General features: G+C 69.5%; 1 protein-coding gene across 2 annotated transcripts; it reads left to right on the top strand.

Annotated features, from left to right (window-relative positions):
• The first annotated feature begins 1,699 nt into the window (after positions 1–1,699).
• TTYH3 (tweety family member 3) lies at positions 1,700–21,972 on the top strand. 2 transcript variants are annotated; one of them, XM_051840643.2, is made up of 15 exons: positions 1,700–2,038; positions 11,344–11,513; positions 11,783–11,894; positions 11,991–12,211; positions 12,334–12,429; positions 13,335–13,407; positions 13,634–13,709; positions 14,938–14,993; positions 15,389–15,481; positions 16,710–16,802; positions 16,901–17,037; positions 17,725–17,898; positions 18,114–18,189; positions 18,807–18,907; positions 19,919–21,972. In XM_051840643.2, the coding sequence occupies exons 1-14, from the start codon at positions 1,916–1,918 to the stop codon at positions 18,885–18,887; spliced, it is 1,581 nt and encodes a 526-aa protein (XP_051696603.1). In that variant the 5' UTR covers positions 1,700–1,915; the 3' UTR covers positions 18,888–18,907; positions 19,919–21,972. The 2 variants fall into 2 exon arrangements, with proteins under 2 accessions (XP_051696603.1, XP_051696604.1); XM_051840644.2 differs by lacking the exon at positions 18,807–18,907 and having other exon boundaries at positions 1,701–2,038.
• The last annotated feature ends 572 nt before the right edge of the window (positions 21,973–22,544 follow it).

Raw genomic sequence — 22,544 nt, 5'->3', positions numbered from 1 at the left:
GGGTTAGGGCTCAGGCTACCCCAGCACCACCGGAGCCCTTCCAATGAGGCTGCAGGCCCAGTGCCGGGCGCTGGCACCAGGTCAGGTTTCCCGTGGTGTTTGGGCATCGTTAGAGGAAAGTGCCCAGCTCTGCGAGGCTTCGGGACACAGGGGGAGGAAGCCCCAGGCCCCACGCCCCCCACACAGACCCTGGGAGAGGAGGCACCACCGTGGGGGCAACGTGGCCTCTGTCTGTGGCCGTGACGACCCTGCCCATCCTCGGAGCCTCACCCTGTGGGATCCTGAGGCCGGAATCAGCCCGGGACGGGGGCAGCAGTGGGCTGTCCCCTTGCTGTGCCCTGGAGGGCTCGGCTGGTCCTGCGAGGCTAAGGGTGGCCACGCCCAGCAGTCACCTGGGGCAGGTGAGAGGAGTGACTTCTCCAGGTACCACCTACCCCTGGACATGGCCTTGGGGCTCCCTGCAGCTTGATGCGTTGGGGAGGAAATGCTTGAGGCGGACCCCCCCCCCAAGTTCTGGCTTTGCAGATGGGGAATCGGACGTCCCTGCTGGGCGAGCTCTAAGCTGTCCAGAGGAAGGAAACCACACTTCTCCAAAGACCTGCCGCAGGCCTTGTCCCAGGAAACGAGGAGGCCAGGGTAGTCACAGGATCTGAGGACAGACCCACGGCCTGCGAGCCAGGGCCCGTCCGCCCGCCACAGCGCCCGCTGAGCAGCCCAGGGCAGGGCGGGGAGAGCTGCTACTCAGAGCGCAGGAGGTCCAGAAGGAAGGCCCCAGGGCGGTGACCAGGCAGGCCGAGAGGCTGCACACCCAGCCAGGGCGGTGACCAGGCAGAGCCAAGGGGCTGCACCCACGCGAGATGACAGGGACGCTCTCCCCACCTGGCTGAGCTCCTGTCCTAAGTCCATTGGCCGGCATTCCCTGGCTTCCACTGCCCGGGGACCCAGCAGGAAGCACCGCCCTGCGGCTCCAAAGTCCAGACCTGCCATTCCTGCCAGCTGCCTGGGCACCAGGGTGAGCACCTGGGCTCAGGCTTTGACAAAAGCCACGGCCTTGCCGTAGTTGCCTGAGACACACAGCCTTTTGGCGCCCGGGCGGCTCGCGGCGCCTACGCGCGAGGACCTCATGCACAGAGAGGTCAAGGAACCTGCCCCAGGCGGCAGGGTCCAGGCTGGACTCCAGACAGACCAGCACCTGCAGCCTGGCCCCCGCTGCAAACATGGGACCCACGTGCAGCAGTGGAACCGACGAGGGGACGCGTGATGAGCACAGCTGCGTGTGCAGCCAGGTTCCAGCTCCCAGACCCCAGAGAGGCCCGTTGGGCGATCGAGGACCCGTTCTCCCAGCCTTCCCCTCCAGGCGCCCCGTGGCTGGGCGAGGGAGTGGGCGGAGCCTAGTATGATGGGCCAATGGCGGGGCAGGGGCGGAACTTGTGGGCAGGACCTCCAGGGGGCGGGGCCATTAGGCAACGAAAGGGCGGGCGGACTCGGAGGAGGGACCAAAGAGAGAAAAAACCAATGGAAGTGCAGAGACAGCAGGGCGCTCCAGGGATAGGGGGCGTGCCCGAAGGGAGGTCGACGAATGACAGTTCAGAGGCGGGACCGGTGGGCGGGTGATCGGGGAGGGTGCGGGCCCAGGGGGGAGGACAGCCAATGGCGGGACGGGGGCGGGGCCTCCGGCTGGCGGGCGGGGGCGCGGAGGGGGCGGTGGCGGCGGCGAACAAAGAGGCGGCGGGCGCGGGCGGCCGAGCGGAGCCGAGCGCAGCCGAGCCGGGCCGAGCCGGGCCGGGCCGGGCCCAAGAGCGTGCGGACGATGCAGGCTGCCAGGCCAGGGTCCGCGGGTTCCTGAACCCCGCGCCCGGGCCCAGCGAGGGAGCCCCGTGCAGCGGCCGTGCAGCCGGAGGCGGCCGGGCCCGCCATGGCCGGGGTCAGCTACGCGGCGCCCTGGTGGGTGAGCCTCCTGCACCGGTTGCCCCACTTCGACCTGCGCTGGGAGCCCACCAGCAGCCAGTTCCGGCCCGAGGACAGCGACTACCAGCAGGTGACGCGACGGGGCCCCTGGGTCGCGGGGTCAGGGGCCCGGATCATGGCCCCCTCGACTCCCCCAACCCCCATCAGGCCCCCTCCTCGTGGGCCACAGCCCCTCTTCCTTCCGGGGGGCCCCCTATTCAAGGGCCTGAATACACCCCACCCCCACCAAGGGTCCCAGACCCCTTCCAGGCTGCAGCCGCCCCCACCCACCCAGCTCTGTAGGCCTCACTTTGTAGGGTTCCAGGAAGCCGGCCCCCTCCCCTCCACGGGCCCCCTGCCGCCTGCCTGCTGTTGGCCAGCTCCTCACCGGGGGCCGCCGGCCTGGTTCCTCTCCTAACCAGAGGCTAGCAGGCCTGAGGCAGGCAGAGGGGATTCCTCGCCCCCTCGCCCCGTCGCCCCAGCTGGGGAATCCCATGTCCAGGCTTGGGTGGGTGAGAGGCCTGGGCAGACGCCAGCCCCCTGTGGCTGGGCGCCGGGATGTACACACAGCATGCCGCGTGCCGCTGTGGGCACCCAAGGTGGGCCCGTCCGGGAGGCTGGAAGGGGCTGAGCCTGGGCAGAGCTGGGGGGTGGCAGGGAGCACTTTGCAGCCCTCTCCCCAGGAGCCCGGGCCTGGCCCCGTGCCAAGCCCCAGCGCCGAGCCACTGTCATTAGAGTGCAAGGCAGGGGACCAGGCTGTGGTCATTTCCTTCCTGCACGGGGATCCGGATTCCAGAAAGCCCCGAGCCGGGGGCGCGTGGTCACCCCGGCACCTCTGGGTTGCTGTCCGGCTGGGCCTGTTGGGGGCGGGGGATGGGGCCGGGGAATCTGCCACCTCACTCTCGCAGAGCAGGGCTGTGTGTGGCCTCGCCTCTCCGGAGCACGGGAAGCCGAGGGTGAGCCTGTGTGCTGGGGAGCACGGCGCTGCCCCCGGCCTCGGCGCTTCCCTGGGCGCCGGTCCCCCAGCTGACCACCTTTCTAAGCAGATTAGAAAGGGGAGCGGGATTGGCCCGGACAGGCCCAGAGACAGCGAGCGGGAGGAGGGCCGTCTCCGTGTGCCCCAGGAACGTGGCAGGGAGATGGCTCTGTCCCCTGCGGGCCCTGTGTGAGCCAACAAGAGGTGTGTGCTCCTCCAGGACGCTCTGTGACCCTAGGGCTCATCCGGGTCTCAGCTCCGCCCGGGCACTGGGGCTGCCCACCCCAGCTGGACTTGAGGCCGGCCCTCCGGGTTTGCTCAGCAGAGCCTCAGGCCCTGGGGAGCCCTGGTTCCTGCCCCCTGCTCCCCTGTGGGCGGCTCTGACTCACTCTCCTGCCCCCTCTCTGCGCCGAGCAGAATTAGCCACTGAATAATTCACAGCGTGGAAACCGGCCTGCCTCCATCCTGCCGCCTCCGCGCCGGTGCTGGCTGTGCCGGAGCCACACCCGCACGTGCGGCCAGCCCCCACCCTCCGTGCTCAGGTGCTTTGGGCAAGGGCTGGACCGCCCTGAGCCCTCGGCACCTGGACCGGGCCTTGGCACTGGCTGTGCCTCCTGCAGGGGGCGGAGCCAGGAGCTCCCTTCCAGGGTGGGCATGGGGCCTGGCACGAGGCGCGTTCTGCTGTCCAGGTGCGGTGTTGCTGGCCGGCACCCTGTTAGCTCCCCGTGCCCTGGACCCTTGGTCGGCCCTGCTGGAGAGGACAGCTCCTGCCTCTCAAGCTGCCCAGATGTGGGGAGGGCCCCAGGACAGGGCCGTGTGGGGCTGGCTGTCACTAGCCCCTTTGCATATAGCCCCGGGACGTCTCCCTTGTGCAGATTAGCAAACTGAGGCACAGAGAGACGGGACCTGGCTCACCATCCCTGCGAGCAAGCGGTGGGGCCAGAATCCTGCTCGGGCCTCTTTCCGCTGCCCCACGAGGAGCCGGTCAGCCGTGGGGCAGGGCTTCTGGGGCCCCCACAGCCACCCCACTGCGAGGCTGCAACCGGAGGAGCAGGAGCCGATGGGGCCCTTCTGAGGACACCCAGAGCCCTGGGCTTTGCAGGCCGAGGGTGGGTTCTGCACCCACGGTGTCTTCTTGGGCCACCATCTTCCTGGCCACTGCGCCCACCTCTGGGCCCGAGAGGTTGCTGAGTGGCGGGCCCCACGGTGCCTGTGGGTCGCCCCGTGCTGCTCCCTAGCCTCCGCTGGGGCCCCCGAGTGGCCGGGGGAGGATCAGAGGCGGCCGCGTGGCCCCACAGCTGAGCTGGCAGAGCCGGAGACCAGCGGCCGGGGCACCTGACCTGGCCCAGGGCCTGTGGTGCCGCGCAGGGAAGTCCTGATTTTCCGGTTGGGCAGGCCCATGCTGGCTGCCTTCCTGAGGGGTCCCCCGGTTGGAGTGTGGGGAGCGCCAGGCCTGGGCCCCAGCCCTGGCGCTTCTCACCCTGTGACCTTGGGCGGCCCGTGCGCTTCTGGGCCCGGCAGGGGTGGCGTCCACGCTGTCTGCTCTCAGTCTGCCCTGAGACTCGGAGGCGCTGTCCTGGTCCGGGCAGGCCAGGAGCTGCCCGGGGCAGGGGTGGGAGGGGGAGAGAAGAACGGTTACAGTCTGGGTGGGGTCAGAATGGGGGCGTCAGGAGCCCCGCAGCCAGGGAAGGCTCCCTGGAGGAGGAGGTGTTTCCTGTCTGCTTGGAGTCTGCCCACGCCTGGTGGGCACCCTTCGCTGCCTGTTTAATGAAGCCCTCTGGTGCCTGGGGTCCGCCCAGCACGTGGGGCTGTTTCTTGCGAGAACCTGAGCACCCAGGTGTTTCAGCAGAGACACTAGTGAGGAGGCAGAAGCAGCGTGCAGAGGCCCTGGGGAGAGGGTTCCAGGCAGTGGGACAGAGTGTGCAAAGGCCCTGAGGCAGAGAAACTGGGCCTCAGCCCACAATAAGGCAGCATCTCTCCCGTCTGGACACTCACAGAGGAGCGCTGCCACCTTGGGGGCGGGGCCGAGCCCAGAGGTGTGTGAGCCAAGGCTGGACAGCATGCAGGGCCGTGGCGCCCGGCGCGGGTGGGATCCTGGCAGGCACGGGTGTGTGTGCGGTGCTGCAGGCCTGATTGTGCGTGGCCGGCCCTGCTGTCCTCCTCGCCGCTCATCAGAAGGAGGTGAGCTGTGGCTGACATGGCGCTGTCACCCGTCTCGCCGCTGGCGGGGTCGGCAGGGAGAGGGAGGAGTGGGGACTGGGGGGGGGGGGGCTCCCTGCCTCCAGGTTGGCAGGGTGGGGCACTCCCGAGGCCCAGCCGTCCTCTGCCGCGGGCCCGGGTCCTGCACCGCGTCCACGGCCCCCACTCCCCGTGCTCGCCCAGCATCCCGCAGAGTGACAAGTTATCTGAGCGCCCCTGGGGAGTTGGCACAAGGTCCTGTGTGGCCGAGCTTGGCTGAGCTGGGCGTGGAGTGCGGGGGTCGGGCCCTGGGGCAGGGCAGCCCTGGGCACCTTGTCTCCGGGCCTGGCCCAGTGCTGCACTATGCTGCCCACAAGCGGACACGTCCCGGACGCCGGCCAGGGGCTCCTGGTCAAGTTCTGGGGAGGGTGCACTCCGCCACCTCGGCCGCCGGCCCCCGGCCTGTGCTGTGGCCCCAAGCAGCCCTGTGGGGGAGCCCCGTGTGACCGGGGGAGCCAGACGTGGTGACCCCTACACAGGTTGCCACTGGCCTTCCCTCCATGCCAGGTCTGGGGGCAGAGTCTGCCTGGCGCCCCTCCCGGAAGGCCCTGGTCCCAGGAGGTTGTGCGGTGGGGGAGGGTCTGGCCTGTGCCCCTCCCCCACAGGCAGCTGTGGAGAGAAGAGGAAGTGAACCTGCTGCTGTGGGCGTGGGGCCGCGGCTGTGGGAGCGCGCCCATCCGGCCACTGTGGGACAGAGGGCGGGCACTGGGGGGCCGGGGCCTGCCTGCTGGGGCCTGCAGGGACCCTCCTCCACCCCACGCTAGGCCAGGGCTCCTGTGGCCCTCGGAGCTTCTCACTGCCCTGGGGAGGGGTGAGGCTACAGAGCACGCGCTGCTTGTCCCCAGGGTGGGGAGCATGGGGGCCCTTTCCCAAGGCCGACCCGGAGCTGGAGGTCCCGGGTGCCCACTGGGGACGGGATGGCAGCACCACCAGAATTAGCTGCCCACGCTCGCCCGCTCCCGGAGGCGCCCTTCGTGCCCTGGACGGGGCTGGGAAGGCCGAGGTGGGTCATGGTCAAGGCCAGGCCTCCAGCTCAGGGACGGGAAGCGCTGCTCTGTGCCTGTGCCTGTGGCCACAGGAGCCGGAGGGAGGCGAGGGTGCTGGGGTGTGCCCTCAGGAGCCGGCCAGGGGCTGCCTGGGGCCCCTCTGCCCAGGGGCTGGGCTGCTTATGGCCCAGAAGACAACACAAACACACACACCCCATCACACACGCCTGGGACCCACACATCCTGTGCCCACGGCCGTCGTAGCCTCGGCTGGCACATGTGCTGTGGGGAAGCCCCGCTGTGGCCTGCATGGCCCCGGCTGTGGGAGGAGGCCGCCCGCTCCTTCTGCCCGCTGCGCCCTGGTCTGGATCCTGGCCATCACAGAGGTCGCCCGGTCTGGGGTTGGGCCGAGCCCTGGGACTGGGCTCCGGTCTGGCTCCCACGTGGTAGTTCCTGGCCGGGTCAGAGGCCGATGGAGTGGCGTTCGCAGGTGCGCGGTGACAGTTCCCTGAGGGTGCACGCGGGGACTGCACGTTCTTTGGCCTCTGCCCCTGGAGTGGGAGCTGGACCCCGAAGCAGGAGGGCTGGCCGGGGCTCTCTGGAGGCCCCAGCCCACGTCCCGTCGCATGGGGCTCCTCCAAGGCGATGCCTGGGGGTGAGGGCCGGCAAGGTGTGTGCCCCCCAGGAGGTGGGAGTGCTGGCCACCTGGACCTTGGCCAGTGGTGGGGGGGGGGGGAGGCTGGAGCAGAAACATGAGCCCCTGCCCGGCCCCACGTGGCCACTGCTGGCTACGCCCTCCAGCCATGGCCGCGAGCTCACCCTCCTGGAATTCCCGAGACCCCAGCCTAGCCTGCTGGAAAGTCTGTTTCTCATTTCCGGCCACGTCGCCGGGGGCGCGGGCCGAGTGCGTCGGGGGCGTGGTTCCCTCTCCCCTTGGCCTGCCCTGGCTGCTGCCTCCGGCCTCCAGCTCGGGGTCTGCACAGTGGGCGCAGGCAGGGCTGGCCCTAGGAGAGATGGGGTGGGAGGGAGCCCCTTCCCGGGGGGGACCCCAGGCCCAGGGAGCTGCCCCAGTGATGTGGAGCTCGTCCCTGCCACGCGCTCCTCACCCCAGGCCGGGGCATGCGGGCTCCAGCCCTCCTGTCCCCATTCCAGGGCAGCGGCAGGACACCCCCGGAGGCAAGCGGAGCCCCCTCTTGTCTGCCCCTGCCCTGAGCCCCAGAGCCCTCGCAGGCTCAAGCCGGATCTCACCTGGCTCCGGGGCCGGCGGACCTGAGCACACCAACCTGGACGTGAGCCCCGTGACCTCTCCCCGTGCTGCCCGGTGCCCTCTGGCCCCACAGCGGTCCGCTTAGGTGACCCTGCTACTGGTGCCACATGCTGGGGGCGCCCAGGCCGCCTCGTCCACACAAACAGGGCCTGCACTGCCTGTGCCCAAGCGCCAGGCCAGTGCAGACGAGCAGGCCCAGGGAGGTTGATGCTCACCAATCACCCCTGCACTGAGGGAGGCTCAATCCCACTCAGGACAGCGAGACCGGGAGACACCCCACTCAGGGCAGTGAGACTGGGAGACACCCCACTCAGGGCAGTGAGACTGGGAGACCCCCCACTCAGGACAGTGAGACCGTGGGAGACACCCCACTCAGAGCAGTGAGACCGTGGGAGACACCCCACTCAGGGCAGTGAGACCGTGGGAGACCCCCCACTCAGGGCAGTGAGACCGTGGGAGACCCCCCACTCAGGACAGGAGAGACCGTGGGAGACCCCCCACTCAGGGCAGTGAGACTGGGAGACACCCCACTCAGGGCAGTGAGACCGTGGGAGACACCCCACTCAGAGCAGTGAGACTGGGAGACCCCCCACTCAGGACAGTGAGACCGTGGGAGACACCCCACTCAGAGCAGTGAGACCGTGGGAGACACCCCACTCAGGGCAGTGAGACCGTGGGAGACCCCCCACTCAGGGCAGTGAGACCGTGGGAGACCCCCCACTCAGGACAGGAGAGACCGTGGGAGACCCCCCACTCAGGGCAGTGAGACTGGGAGACACCCCACTCAGGGCAGTGAGACCGTGGGAGACACCCCACTCAGGGCAGTGAGACCGTGGGAGACACCCCACTCAGGGCAGTGAGACGTGGGAGACTCCCCACTCAGGACAGTGAGACCGTGGGAGACACCCCACTCAGGACAGGAGAGACTGCGGGAGACACCCCACTCAGGGCAGGTGAGACCGTGGGAGACTCAACCCCACTCAGGGCAGGTGAGACTGGGAGACACCCCACTCAGGACAGGTGAGACCGTGGGAGACACCCCACTCAGGACAGGTGAGCCTGTGGGAGACTCCCCACTCAGGACAGGTGAGACTGGGAGACACCCCACTCAGGACAGGTGCGACCATGGGAGACTCAACCCCACTCAGGGCAGATGAGACCACGGGAGACACCCCCACTCAGGACAGGAGAGACCGTGGGAGACACCCCACTCAGGGCAGGTGAGACTGGGAGACACCCCCACCAGAGCTGGAGCTGCCTGTGCAGGTGGCAGTGCTGTGTCCTGCCCAGGGGTCACACATAGCCACTCCTGAGTGACCTGTGTTGGCGCTGAGCCTGGCGTTTAGGGAGGGGTGTTGGCACACGGTGTCAGCGCCCCGTCCAGGCCAGGCTGGGAGTGGGGCAGACAGGAGCAGTAGCCACGGGAGGTGCAGCCTGCACAGCCCCACCGGCCCGCCCTCTCCAGGCCCACACCCCTGTCACAGGGTCCAGCCTCCCGCTGCCACACTGCCGCCAGGACCTGGTGCGTGTTGGGACTGCTCACCTGGGCAGGAAGCCAGGCTGGGCCTGGGGTCTGCGCTGACCTCCTGGGGGCATCCTGGACGAGGAGCTTGGAGCTGGGGACCCGTGGGGGTCGCTGCGGGTGGACTCCTGACCCAGAGGCCCCCGCAGGCCTGGCCGCCCCAGCACTGGGCCTGAGGCTTCAAACCCGAGCCCCGTGCTCACTGGGTGTCTCCAGAGTGGGCTGCTTTGGGGGCGGGTAGGGGGCATGCAGCTGGGCGCAGAGTCGAGGACAAGGCGGGGGGGGGGCGTGCTGCGTGGAGCCAGCCTGTGCGTTTAGGGGTGCAGGGCTAACGCTGAGAAGCAGAGCCCCGGGGTGAGCAGGGGGCGACCAGGCCCCGGGAGGCGCAGCGCACAGCCAAGTGCAGCTCCTGGCCGAACCCTGCTCACTTCCCCCACGGACGGAAAATTCCATCTGGTCAGAGCCAGGTGCTGGTCAGCGTTTCCCATTCTCTCTCTGAATGGGCCGGGGAGAGGCAGAGGGACGCCAGGCCTGGAAAGAGGTGGCCGGGCCGCTGGCTGTGCTCTGGGAATCTGGCCCCAGAGACGGGGGCCGAGGTCACCCTGGCCACAGCGCCCTCCCCATAGCCTGCTGTCTGGCTCCCAGGCCAGTGAGGCCAGTTTCAGCCAAGGCCAGGGGGAGGAGGAGCCAGGACACTGGCTGCCCCTGCAGGCAGGGAGCTGGGAGTGACAGGCACCCAGCTCTGCACCTGTCACTGTCCCCTGGGCTTGAATGACATTTTCACCCTCAAGGACCTGGCCCTGGGCTTCCTTGGGCGCTGGCCCTGCTCTTCCCTCCCCCTTCAGTGAGCCAGGAGTGGTCGGTGTCGCCCTAGGGCCGATGCCAGGGCCTTGGGAGCCCACGTGGCCGGGTATGTGGGCCTGGACACACGTGTCCATGTCTGAGGGTACACCAGGGCCCGCTCCTTCCTGGTTCACGTGGGCCCTGGTCTGCCAGGCCGTGCGTGTGCCAGAGAGGTGCCAGGTGCAGGTCCCTGGGTCGGCGGCCCTCACAGGTGTGCTGCCCTCTGCCTGGGGCCTGCACGGAGGGGCCTGAAGGCTGTGGTCACCAGCTGTGGGTCAGCACCCGTGAGGGAGCCCAGAGGACACGGCTGCTGAAGCACCCACATGTTTACTGAGCCCCCCCCACCAACATCGTGTGCAGAGCCCGCTGCCAGGATACTGGGCTGCTAAGGCAAGGCCCCCTCCCCAGGGCCTGAGTCCTCGGACCAGAGCGCCCCGGGCTGACAGGTAGCTCTCGTGCCCAGGCCCCCGCAGGCCCCTCCTGCCAAGGCAGTGGCCGTGGGCAGCAGCCCCTGGCTGAAGGAGTGGGAGGCGCCCAGCTCCAGCGGCTGGCGGTGCCTGAGTTCTCCTTGCGGGAGGGGACCCCGTGCCATCCCCTACACAGGGGCGCAGGCCCAGCCTCATAGCACCTGAGCGCCTGCCCGGAGTGCCGGTGTGGCATCGGCCGGTGCTGGCTGCGCATGCAGGCCCTGGTCCGGTGGAGGGGGGGGGCGCCTCCCTCCTGCTGCCTGGCAACTGGCTCCTACTGGTCCCTGGAGCCTTGGCGGCAGCCTGGGGAAGACTGGGACAGTGTAGCATTCGGGAAGGTGTGTCCCAGCGGCTCACCCCTCCCTGGGCCTCCCCCGTGCGGTGCTCAGCCCCCACCCTGCCCTGGCCCAGGAAGTGCCGAGTTTCCCGAGGAGCTGTGCCACGTGGCCAGATTTAGGAGGTTGGGGGGCCTGGTCTCTGCACCAGTGATATGGGGGCAAAAGCAATGGCCAGGCAAACTAAGGTGCAGGGGTGAAGGGGAGGAGCCGGCGCCTGCCCCAACCACGTACAGCCCTGGGGCCCTGTCCCGCCGGCCTGCTCCCCCCTCCCAGTGGCGAGTGCTCACTGCTGCAGCCAGCAGACCACTTCCTGCGGGGGGCCCGGCCTGGGGACTGGAGGACCCAGCACCTGCGCACAGCCTGTGTGGGTGCTGGGCCTGGCTGGGGGCCCTGGCACCACCACCTCCTCCAGTATGGAGGGACTCCACCAAGTGGCACCCAGTGCCAAGTCTCAAAAGCAGCAGGCGGGGGAGTGGCCGCTCCCTCGTGCAGCCCCCTGCACATTGGAGAGGGGCTCCAAATGGCAAAATACCTCCCCTTGCCCGGGGCACGGGGACGCAGCCTGCCCTGGACCTGGCCGGGAGACCCAGTAAGGGACAGGCCCCCTGTGGGCGGAGCCTCCCTCAGCTGGGGTGTTGTCCGGGTCTGGAGGGACACACCTTGTCACTGAGGTGGCGAGGGAGGTGGCGGTGGTGGCGGCTAAGTGGCGGGTGCCAGGCCCCCCCGCGCCAGCGCCGCCTCCCTGCTGCCCGCCCGCAGGCGCTGCTGCTGCTGGGGGCGGCGGCCCTGGCCTGCCTCGCCCTGGACCTCCTCTTCCTCCTCTTCTACTCCTTCTGGCTGTGCTGCCGGCGGCGCAAGAGCGAAGAGCACCTGGACGCCGACTGCTGCTGCACCGCCTGGTGCGTCATCATCGCCACGCTGGTGTGCAGGTGAGCGCGGCGGGGCGCGGCCCGGGAGGGGCGGGGCCAGCGGGAGGAAGGGCGGGGCTGGGCCAGCGGGTGGGTGGCAGAGGACAGGGCTGAGGGGAAGGGCGGGGCTGGGGCGGGGCCAGCGGGTGGGTGGCAGAGGACAGGGCTGAGGGGAAGGGCGGGGATGGGGCGGGGTCAGCGGGTGGGTGTGGCCTAGGGGAAGGGCGTGGCTGGATGGGTGGGCGCAGTCTGGGCGGGCCGCGCCGTCACCGGTCTCTGCCTTCTCGCAGCGCCGGCATCGCCGTGGGATTCTATGGCAATGGGGAGACCAGTGACGGCGTCCATCGGGCCACCTACTCGCTCCGCCACGCCAACCGCACGGTGGCCGGGGTGCAGGACCGCGTGAGTGGCCGGGAGGGCGGGGCGAGGGCGTCGAGGGAGGCGCAGAGCACGGCCCCCCGCCCACCTCACACCGCCCCGCACACATCCCGGCCGCAGGTATGGGACACGGCCGCCGCCCTGAACCGCACGGCGGAGCCCAACCTGCAGAGCCTGGAGCGGCAGCTGAGCGGGCAGCCGGAGCCACTGCGGGCCGTGCAGCGGCTGCAGGGCTTGCTGGAGCTGCTGCTGGCCTACACGGCCACCATCCCCTTCTGGAGGAACCCGGGCGTGTCGCTGGAGCTGCTGGCCGAGCAGGTGGACCTCTACGACTGGTACAGGTGTGACCCACCACGCCTGCTTTGCCCAGGGGAAGCGTGGCCCTGCCCCGGGTGCACCTGGTACCCCGGGGTCCCCGGCCGCCCCGTGCCAGGCCGTCGGCCCACACCCGTGGCATCCGCAGGTGGCTGGGCTACCTAGGCCTGCTGCTGCTGGACGTGAGCATCTGCCTCCTGGTGCTGGTCGGCCTCATCCGTAGCTCCAAGGGCATCCTGGTGGGGTGAGTCTGTGGAGACCCTCGCTGCTGCTGCTGGGGGGGCCTGCCCCGGCCCCCGCGGCCTTGCCCTGCCCTCTCTAGCTTCCCCGCTCTGCTCCTCCCTCGTGAGTCTGCAGGGGGGCCAGCACGTGGCGTCCCGAGACCCGGAGCTGCCTGCCCAGGTCCCCGAGAGCTGGGGTCGCCTTCCTGCAGCCCCTCCGTCCATGGCTCAGAGCGGCCCGGGTTCCAGACCCAGGGGTGCTGCTTCCAGGCAGCTCGTGGCGCAGAGCCCCCGCCGTCAGTGTCCCTCGCCGGAAAACGGCACAGCACTGACCAGGTGCTGGGAGAGACGTGCACAGGGATGAATGAATGAATGCGGCAGAGATGATGAGCCGGGGGAGGGGGGAATGAAACCAGGGCAGAGGGAGTGCAGGCGGCAGGGCCGGCCGGGCTCCCTGCTCTGCCTGAGACCTGCAGGGGCCCCGGAGAGGGGCGCAGGGGCGCGAGCGAGCCCTGGACTCACGGGCAGTGCTGTCCAAGGGCCAGTACTGGGGCCTGTGGGGGCGCAGGGGGCTGGAGGGGACACAGGCCACCCCAGGCCTAGGCTCTGAGACAGGCAGCGTGGTAGGGGCTCGGAGCAAATGAGGACCTGGGCCGGCCCAGGGTCACTGTCCCTAGGCCGCCGGGTAGACCGCAGGCCAGAGTGAGCACGGCCTGGTCGGGGGGCCAGGCACAGGAGGAGAGGCCATGGGGCCACCAGCCTCCTGGCCACGCCGAAGCCCACCCTCCCTGCCCCCAGCTCTGAGCCCCGAGTCCCACCTGGCCTGGAGGAGCCGCCTTCCCGGCCTCAGGCAGTTCTGGGAAGAGCGCAGCCCCCGGGGAGCGCGACCCCCCAGCCTGGGGCTGCTGATGGCTGTCTCTGCCCCAAGGGTCTGCCTGCTGGGGGTCCTGGCCCTGGTCATCAGCTGGGGTGCCCTGGGCTTGGAGCTGGCCGTGTCTGTGGTGAGTGCCCCAGGACCAGGGGTCCCCACGCCTGGGCTTCAGTGGGGGAGGGGCGCCCTGGGTCGTCCCTGTGTCTCTGGAGGGTGGGGCCTGCCGAGGGCTCACAGCGCCTCCGTGACCCCAGACCAAGGCAGACCCCGGGGGCCATGATCTCCCGCTGGGAACCGAGGGCAGAGACCCACCTCTGGGGCCAGCCTGGTTACCCCCCTCGCCTGCACCTCCCCAGGGCTCCAGCGACTTCTGTGTGGACCCCAACACCTACGTGACTAAGATGGTGGAGGAGCACTCAGTGCTGAGCGGAGGTGAGTCCGCACCCCAGGGCCGGCTCATGAGCCAGCAGAGAAGGGCCTGGGGCGTGGAGGCCAGGTGACCCAGGACCACCCAACAGGTGGCAGCGCAGGTGCCAAGGCCCCGAGGCAGACACTGGTGTGTGTTAGAGGCCCGTCACGGCTGGGGCCCCCGCTTCCTCTGCAGACAGGAGCGGTACCTTGATGTCTTTTATTGGGGGGGGGGGCCTGAGCAGATGGGGTATCAGGCATGGAGGCAGAGCAACTACTGGGGCCTGGGTCGCTCCCTGAGCGGTGCTGGGGGCCGGGGGCAGGGGGCAGGTGCGCAAGGTTTGCGATGCGGGTAAGGGGTTCCTGGATGGCAGGCAGGGGCTGTCCCTGTGCACGCTGGGCCGGGCGTGGCCTGGCAGGGCCCAGCCTGCCTGCTTTTGTCCACCAGAGCCAAGGGACTGACCGGTGGCCAGGTTCCCTGCCCATTTGGTTGAGGGCCCAGTTCTGCCAAAGCCGGGGGCCCCGATGAGGGAGGCCTGGGGCCAGCGGGGTCCATGTGGCCGCTGTCCCCACCCCGTCTGGGAGCCTCTCCGGTCTGCACTGCTCGGGGCCCTAGGTCCTGGCCCCACGCGGTGAGCTGGAGCCCCCAGCCCGGCACCCTCCTGGGACGCCCCGACTCTGGTGCCGACTTAGGCTCCTGAGGACTTTTGTCCTCTTTTGAAGAAGTGATTTTCCTTCCTGTGGCATCTCTGTAATCAGATAGCCAGCTCTCAGAGCTCAGGGGGTGTGACCCGGGCAAGGGGCAGGTGGGCGCCCAGGCCCCAGGGCCCCGGAGCCACAGTCGCTGGGCGGGAGAGGGTGCCCGCCCGTCCGGGTGCCCTCAGCCGGGCTCTTCCAGAGATGCCGGGATGGGATTGTAGGGAAATTCCTCCTGACCCTGCATGGGTGTGACCGTGCAGACGAGCCGGCCCCTGGCTGTGCCCTCTCCTCCCTGGAGGGACGTGCTCGCCCCAGTACGGTCCCGCCCACGGGGCCCGGGGGTCGCAGGTTGTCTCAGGTGGGGCTCTGCCTCCTGCCCCACCCCCCGAGCACACGGCAGACACAGCTGGGCTCCCGGGTGCACACCTGAAGCACACACAGACACACCAGCGGTCCCGTGTGCATGTGTAGACACGAATGTGCACACGTGCCGACACCCATGTGCACACACAGCGGTCCGGGGGGCTCAGCCCACGCTGCCCTCTCTCTGCAGACATTCTGCAGTACTACCTGGCCTGCTCACCCCGCGCCACCAACCCCTTCCGGCAGGTGAGAGCCCGGGCTGGGACGCAGGGGCGGGGTTGGCGTCTGTGTGGGCGTGGCTCCGTGAGGGGCAGCCGGTGAGTGCTGTGTGCCCCGGGTGAAGCATGCTGGGAGAGCTGCTTGGTGCGCTGGGCCTGGGCTCCTCTCACTGCCTTGGGGCGGGAAGAGCCCCAGGAGGCCTCTGGTGTCCCGTGGACGACTCCTGTGGGCTGCTCGGGTGCACCCACTGGTCACAGCCGCTACCCACTGTCTGTCATCCTGCCACCCTGGGTCCTGAGGACTCTGCTCTCTGGAGCAGGCCCCTGTCACCACCTGGGGTCTGTGCCTTCCCCGGGCGTGCGGGCAGCTGGGGGGCGCGGGGTGGGCTCAGCCCGGCTGGAACGGCTGCCTCCCTGGAGCAGAAGCTGTCAGGCAGCCACAAGGCGCTGGTGGAGATGCAGGACCTGGTGGCCGAGCTCCTGGGGAGCACCACGCGGGAGCACCCGGCCGCCAAGGTGAGGCGCCCTTCCCCCCGAGGGCTCCCGGGCAGGGGCGGCTGGGGCAGCATGGGGGGAGTCGGGGCGCCCACCCCCTCTTCCCCAGGATTGGTGGTGGTCTCTGGGAAGAAGTGCATTTGAGTCCCCTCTGGAGGACAAGCCCAGGTCCCCCGTGCTGTCCTGGGAATGTGAGGGGTGGTGACTTTGCCCCCCTGTGGCGCCCGGGCTCTGAGCGTGTGCACTACAACGCCTATGTACCTGCCACCTGCTCTGGCAAAAAGCCGGCCCTGCGGGGCCCCCGGCCCCTTGCGCACTGCCCCAGCACGGTGGGCACAGCCGTGTCCTCCAGCTCCGTGCTCTGAGAAGCGGCACGGCACCAATACCAAGCGCGTACCCACTGATGCGGACGCCACTTCCCAGGTTCCTATGTGGTCACAGCCAGGGTGCCGCCTGCACTGTCTGAGGCAGGTGTGTACGTCAGTTGGCCCCACCATAAGAGAACCATTGACCAGGCAGCTTCAGCCCCAGACGGAGCCGGGACTTCGAGTGCCCTCCCCTCCTCACCTGGAGCCCAGTGCCGCCGCATGAGGGCCCCCACTGTGTGACCTACTGGGCCTCGGCTACCTCCCAGAGGTCTCACATCCTAGGACCAGGGGTCAGGTCAGGGACTTAACATAGGAATCCGGGGGGCGCAGTGCAGCCCAGACAGTAGCTCCCAAGGAGGCGGGGTGGGGGCACCTGTGTGCACACGCGTCTGCATACCTAGGCACAGCACGCACTGTAGGATGTACACATGTGGGCACTGCAGGGCACACACGCAGGCACTGCAGGGCACACGCAGGCACTGGAGGGCACACGTGCACACACAGGCACTGGAGGGCACACAGGCACACGCAGACAGGCACTGGAGGGCTGGGTGCACTCTGCAGAGAGCCCCACGCACTGCCCATCTCCGCAGTCCTGCGACTGTTCTCTGAAGGGCTCTTCAGAGCTAACCCAGCCCCAGTGTGGACAGGTGGGAGGCTGCCGTGTCCCCGGCACCACAATGCAGGAGGGTGTGTTCACACAGCAGCGAGCACAGGGTCTGGCGGCCTCTTGTCCTCAATGGCCCCCAGGGAGGCCAGGACACGACTTGGGGGTGCCCAAGACCAGGTGGTGGGGCAGAGGCAGACCCAGGAGTGCTGGGGGGTGTGGCCCGCTCCGGTGCTCCAGCGCGGTGCTGACCGTGCGTGGCGCGTGCCCCCAGGAACCCCTGCTCCGTGTCCAGGAAGTGCTGAACGGCACGGAGGTGAACCTGCAGCACCTCACCGCCCTGGTGGACTGCCGCAGCTTGCATCTGGTGAGGCCGCGGCGGGGGTGGGGGGCTCTCCACAGATGGCGGGGCCCTGGCAGGTCGGTCTCACGGCACCCATCTCCCGTTTCCCCACCGCGGCTCAGGACTACGTGCAGGCGCTGACCGGCCTCTGCTACGACGGCGTCGAGGGCCTCGTCTACCTGGCCCTCTTCTCCTTCGTCACCGCCCTCATGTTCAGCTCCATCGTCTGCAGCGTCCCGCACACCTGGCAACACAAGAGGTGAGGCCCCGGGGCTCCACCGGACGGCCAGGCCCCAGGCCCCCCGGGGACGCTGCCTGCCGGAGCTGATGTTGATGGCGGCGCTGGTGCCGGCGGTGAAGTAGTGGTGCTGGTGCCGGCAGTGAAGTAGTGGTGCTGGTGCCGGCGGTGAAGTAGTGGTGCTGGTGCCGACGCTGGTGACAGCGGCCTTAGCGCCGATGGTGGCAGGGGCGTCGCTGCACCGCTGCTTATCGGTGACTGTGGGTTTTTGCAAAACGAGGTTGTAGGAGGATCCACCTCCAGGGCCAGGCAAGCCACACCACATGAACCCCTGCCCTGCCGCCCAGCACCAGACAGCCTGGCCTTGTGTCCCCTGTGGGACCAGCAGAGCCTAGAGGAGCTCAGAGTGGGCGCAGCCTGCCCCCAAGCCTCCCCCGCGACAGCCACAGGAGTGGGAGGGAAGTCCAGGGGGCGGGGAAGGAGCTCCTGGTCCACGCCCCCAGGGGTGCACGCGGGCCTCCTGCCCACTCTGCTCATCAGACAGCAGGTGCTGGTGCGGAACCCACGCTGCGGTGACCGCGTGGTCTGCCGGCCCCCACAGAGCCACAGCGTGCAAGCACCGAGTGTGGTCAGAGCCAGGTGCTGCCGCGCCGGCGCTCCGGCTGGCTCCCACCCGGGCCTGAAGCGGGCTGGGTGTGCTCCCTACAGGGGCGCCGATGACGACGGGGAGGAGGAGGCGGCCCCCGGGCCGCGGCAGGCGCACGACAGCCTGTACCGCGTGCACATGCCGAGCCTGTACAGCTGTGGGAGCAGCTACGGCAGCGAGACCAGCATCCCGGCCGCGGCCCACACCGTCAGCAACGCCCCGGTTACCGAGTACATGTGAGTCGCGGGGAGCCCGCAGGCCGGCCTGGGCGAGGCAGGGCCCGGGGCCCAGAGCCGCTTCCCGGCGCAGCCAGCAGAGGGGCCGTGGGGAGGCCACACGCAGGCTCTGGCCGGGCGCGTGAGTGCCGTGGGCCCCGATGCCAGGCAGAGCTGGGTGGGGACCGGCTGGTCCGCCCAGGCCAGGGGCGCTCACTGCCTGTCTGCCCACTCAGGAGCCAGAACGCCAACCTCCAGAACCCACGCTGCGAGAACACCCCCCTCATCGGGCGCGAGTCCCCACCGCCCTCAGTAAGTCTCGGGGCAGGAGGGTGGGCGCGGGTGGGCGGCCGCGCTGCCGCCCAGGTGCTCCGGCGTGGCTGTCACAGGCAGCGTGGGCTCCAGGGGCAGCCAGGGGCCAAGGGGTGCGCTCCCTGGCCCCGGGCACCCGGGCTGGGTGGCCAGGCCTGGAAGGAGCCCTCGCTACTTTGAGCTGGCCTGGAGGCGCCCTGGGCCCTGGTGCCCCCGGGACGTGCTCTCCCACTGCCTCTCTTCCCATCCCTCGAGCTTCCCGCAGTGCCGGGCCCTGGCCTCACTGCTCCTCCGTCCTGAGCGCGCGCCCCGGGCCCCGCCTGGGGCTGGCCTCCTCTCTGGCCCCAGGAGGGAACAGGGTGGATTTGGTGCCAAAGAGGAGGAACATGTGGAAGAGCTGGGGGCCTGGCGGGCTTCCTGGCAGGGCCTGGCCACAGCGGGGGAGCCGAGAGGCTGCCGGCCACCTTGCCTGGGAAGCGCCCTCCCGCGGGGCGGCCACGGCTGTCCCAAAGGCCCCCCTGCACACTCGGCGGCCCCCCGGCCTGCTCCGGCCAGCGCAGCCTGGCGTTGAGGCCGCCCTCTCTCTCTCTCTCTCCTGCACCCCTGGGCCCTCCCAGCGCTATCTGGCTGCCTCGGACTCTGGCAGCCACGCGGGCTGGCGGTTTCAGCCCATGGGCAGTGCCCGAACGCTGTGGTAGCCGTGCCCTGGGAGCAACAGGTACTGACCCCCGGGCCCCGCCCCACACGGCCGCCGTCCCCCTGTTCTGCTCCAGGGCCGGCCCAGCCGCCGAGACCTCTCACCGGCCCCACGGTACGGGCAGAGAGCCCCTCCCATCTTCAGCCCCTGGGGGTTGTACCACCTGCTGCAGGGGCCTAGCCCCTCTACCCCGTCTCCTCCCAGCGAGGAGACCACCCACCCAGACCCCTGTGCGCACCTGGCCTGGGGGCAGAGACCACACGTGCAGGTGCACACAGGTGTGCAGGCTCACCTGCCCCACACAGCCGTGTGGCACCTGCTTCGGCTGCCTCTCGGGTCTGGGCTGCCTGCCCGCCATGGCCGCCGCATGCGTGGGGAGCGCCACGGCCTCACCGCCTTGCCCTGCAGCTGGCTGCTCACAGCACAGGGGCTCCGGGAGGGTCTGGGGACTCAGGACTGGTCGGGCTCCCTTGGGTTGTGGGACCCCCACCCGCAGGGCCGCCAGGCGCTCTGTGTGGTCAGGAGCCATTTGCACATCGCCTGGCCTCAGCACGTGCCTCCGTGAGCACACACGCACTCGCACTTGCTTGCACACGCATGTGCACCTCCTGTCGGAAGGCGGTGGCCAAGCCCCACAGGCCGCCTGCCCCTGCAGCCACCCTGGGCCCTGAGTGCAAGACCCTGGAGGACCCCCAGCTGGGTCCTCCGCCGAGGGGCCGCATGGCTTTCGGGCTCTCCCTCCCGGGGGTGTGGTGCTAGTGCTGCACAGAGCCGCCATAGGCCAGGGTCTCCTTGCTTCTGTGGCCATGGCCTGCAGCTCGTGGCCTGGCCCAGCCCTCGCCTGGCACTGGTAGGCAGCCTGTGTGACCTTCCGGTCCCAAGCGTGTGGGGCGCGGCTAGGTGTCAGTGGCTCAGGCGGACTCCCCCCGCCCCAGCTGGTCCTTGGTGCAGGCTAGGCTCCGCGCTGGTGCATCCCACCGCCGACCAAGGGCCACGCCAGAAGGCCTCTGACCCACGTCCTTGTCTCCCCAGTACACATCCAGCATGAGAGCCAAGTACCTCGCCACGAGCCAGCCTCGCCCCGACTCCAGCGGCAGCGGGCACTAGACCGCACCGGCGCCTCCCGCCCCACCCCTCGCACGGCTGCTTGCACCCCAGGGCTGCCGCCGGACCCTCCGCGAGCTCCACCACGCCACGCCACGCCACGCCAGCCTCGGGCCCCCTGCAGGCCCATTGCCCTCTCCCACTCCCCACAGGGGCACGGAGATGAGAACAGGGGCCCTGGGCCTGCACCCCCGACTCGGCTCACGCTCCGGGACAGAGCCTTCCTGCCCGCCGCCCGCCCCCGCTTCCCTCCACAGGGCCCCTGGGGGTGACCTCCTGGCACACAGGCGCTGTGCCCTCCTGCTCGTCCCCACGCGCCCCTCTCTCTGCAGCATCCAGTACCCGCCTGACACAAGCGCGCCCCTCCTCCCGGGAGGGCTCCCCGCGCTGCCTCCCGCCCGCCGCTGCTCGCTCTCTCCCTCCCCCAGCCCTCCAGGGACAGCAGGTGCCGCGCGGAGTCCCGGCTGCACACCGGCCTCTCGGTGCTGGCCGCCTTCTTGGTGCCAAACCCCCCCCCCCCCCCCCCGCCCCAGAGAGCTGGCAGCTTTGTCCGGTTCGTTTTTTGCACTAACCACGTTTGTCATCTCTAGGGCAGATGGGGCTCGGCCAAGGGGGACTCCCTGGGGCCTGACCCGAGCCGGCTGTGACTGTGCCCCTGGCCTCTGATGCCCACTTGGGACTAACCACTGACCTCACTCCCAGCCTCCACCGGTGCCCCTGGCTGCCCAGAGCCAGCAGGCGAGCCCGCGTCCAGGCTGGAGTGGCCGTCTCTCCGCAGGGTGAGCTGGGGAGCAGGTGGAGGCCCCTCCCTGGGCCGGTGCTGCCCCCGGAGGGCCCTGTCCTCGGGAACAGATGTCCCGTGGGCTCTGGCCGGGGTCCCTGCGGCCTCAGCGCCCCTGTGGAGCGGGAATGCGGCTTCCTAAGGTGCTTTCGGTTCTGTGTGCGATGTTTGCTGTGCTTCCGGCCGCGGCAGCTCCGCGTGGGCTCGGGCCGGGGCAGCCGGAGGGCTGCTGGACACCGAGAGCAGGGCCCCTGCCCTTCCTCACCAAGCCCCTCTCTCCACGCTGGCATCCGGGACCAACAAGCGGGGTGGGAGGCAGGTGGGGGGTGTCTGTGCAGGCATCTCGGCCCTGGGCATCGCCAAACCTCAGTGGAGGGGCAGGCCCGGCCAAAGCCGACCTGCCCGGCGTCCTCCCGACTGGACTCCGTGGCGGAAGCAGCCCTGGACATGGGCCAGAGCCTGGGCAGCAGCCGCACTCCAGGCCAGGGATGGTGGCCAGCGTGCCCGTGCACGGTGCTGTCCCGGGCTGCCTGTGGCCTCCCACTCCCCAAGGCTGAAGGAAGAACAGGCCTCGGGCCGGGCAGGAACGGCTCCTGCCATTGTTTTCTTTTCTTTTTTTCATTTGGAGTCTTCAGTGCCCCTTCCCTCACCGTGCCCCGCCCCCCAGCCCCTCCTGGGGTGGCAGCCCAGGGCCACCTTGCACCACTGGACCATGGAGCATGGGGGGAGGGGTCCTTGACCTCGTGGGGAGCAGGGCAGCCAGCGGCACGAGGCGCCCACTCCCCAGGGTTGGGCTTGGGGGGTGGGAGGGCCTGGGTGGGAGCAGCCCCTGACCCTTCTCCCTCCACCCCCCCACCTCACTATGCAACCCCAGGTCCCAGCCCTGCCCGGTCCCTGCGCCCTAGGCGAGGGGCCAGGGCCTCTCGCATGGAATCGTCCCCCGTGTTGAGCCACGACGGGTGTGTTCCATGCCACTGTCTGTCATGGAACAGACATGCACACGGTTCTGTCGAGACGCCCCTCCCCCACCCCCGCCCTCCATGCCACCGGCCCGGCTCCATGGGGCTGCGGCCGTCTGTACTGTCGCCGTGCTGTTTTTGTTGTTGTTGTTTTTTTTTTAAAGACTGGGTTTGGGGTTTGATTTTTATTTCTTTGGGGACCTTATTTTTCTTGGCAAATACTAAAAATCTCGTCAATGTGATTTCTGTGGTTTCTATTCAGCTTGGATTTCATGTTTTAAAATAAACAAATTTTAAAAAAAACTCACGCGCGGGCCTCTCCCCCAGGCTCATGATGGCCTCTGCCCGCATGGGAGGGGCTCTCCAGGGACTGCGTCCCACGGAGGCGGCGTGTGGGGATGGGGCCGGCCCAGGGCCCAGCATTTGCAGCAGGTGGCGGAAGCGAGGGCCGGCACAGGGTCCAGGAGGCCCAGCTGGAGCCACGCTGGGCCCCCGGCCGTGGGAGAAGAGGCTGCGGCTCCCCAGGGCCACACAGCCCACGGCCGCAGGTGGACACGGAGATGCTGGCCCTTGTCTTCACCAGGACTGTGATGAGAACAGGGCAGGGGGACACATCTGGGCCTGCACCCTAAAGAGCCAGGAGCCATGACCGCGAGACCCCACTCCCCCATGCCTGTGTCCTGGAGGACCCCCGACAACGCCTGCCCCCCCCCAAGGAGCTCAGCGACAGACTCGGAAACCCAGCGCGTGCCGGCGTAGGGGGCGGGAAAAGCCTCCCCGGAAAGGGGCAGCCGAGGTGGACGGGACGCCTGTG

This window comes from Oryctolagus cuniculus, chromosome 19 (genome assembly GCF_964237555.1).
Source record: "Oryctolagus cuniculus chromosome 19, mOryCun1.1, whole genome shotgun sequence".
Lineage (NCBI taxonomy): Eukaryota > Metazoa > Chordata > Mammalia > Lagomorpha > Leporidae > Oryctolagus > Oryctolagus cuniculus.
This window is presented reverse-complemented; position numbering and strand designations above follow the sequence as displayed.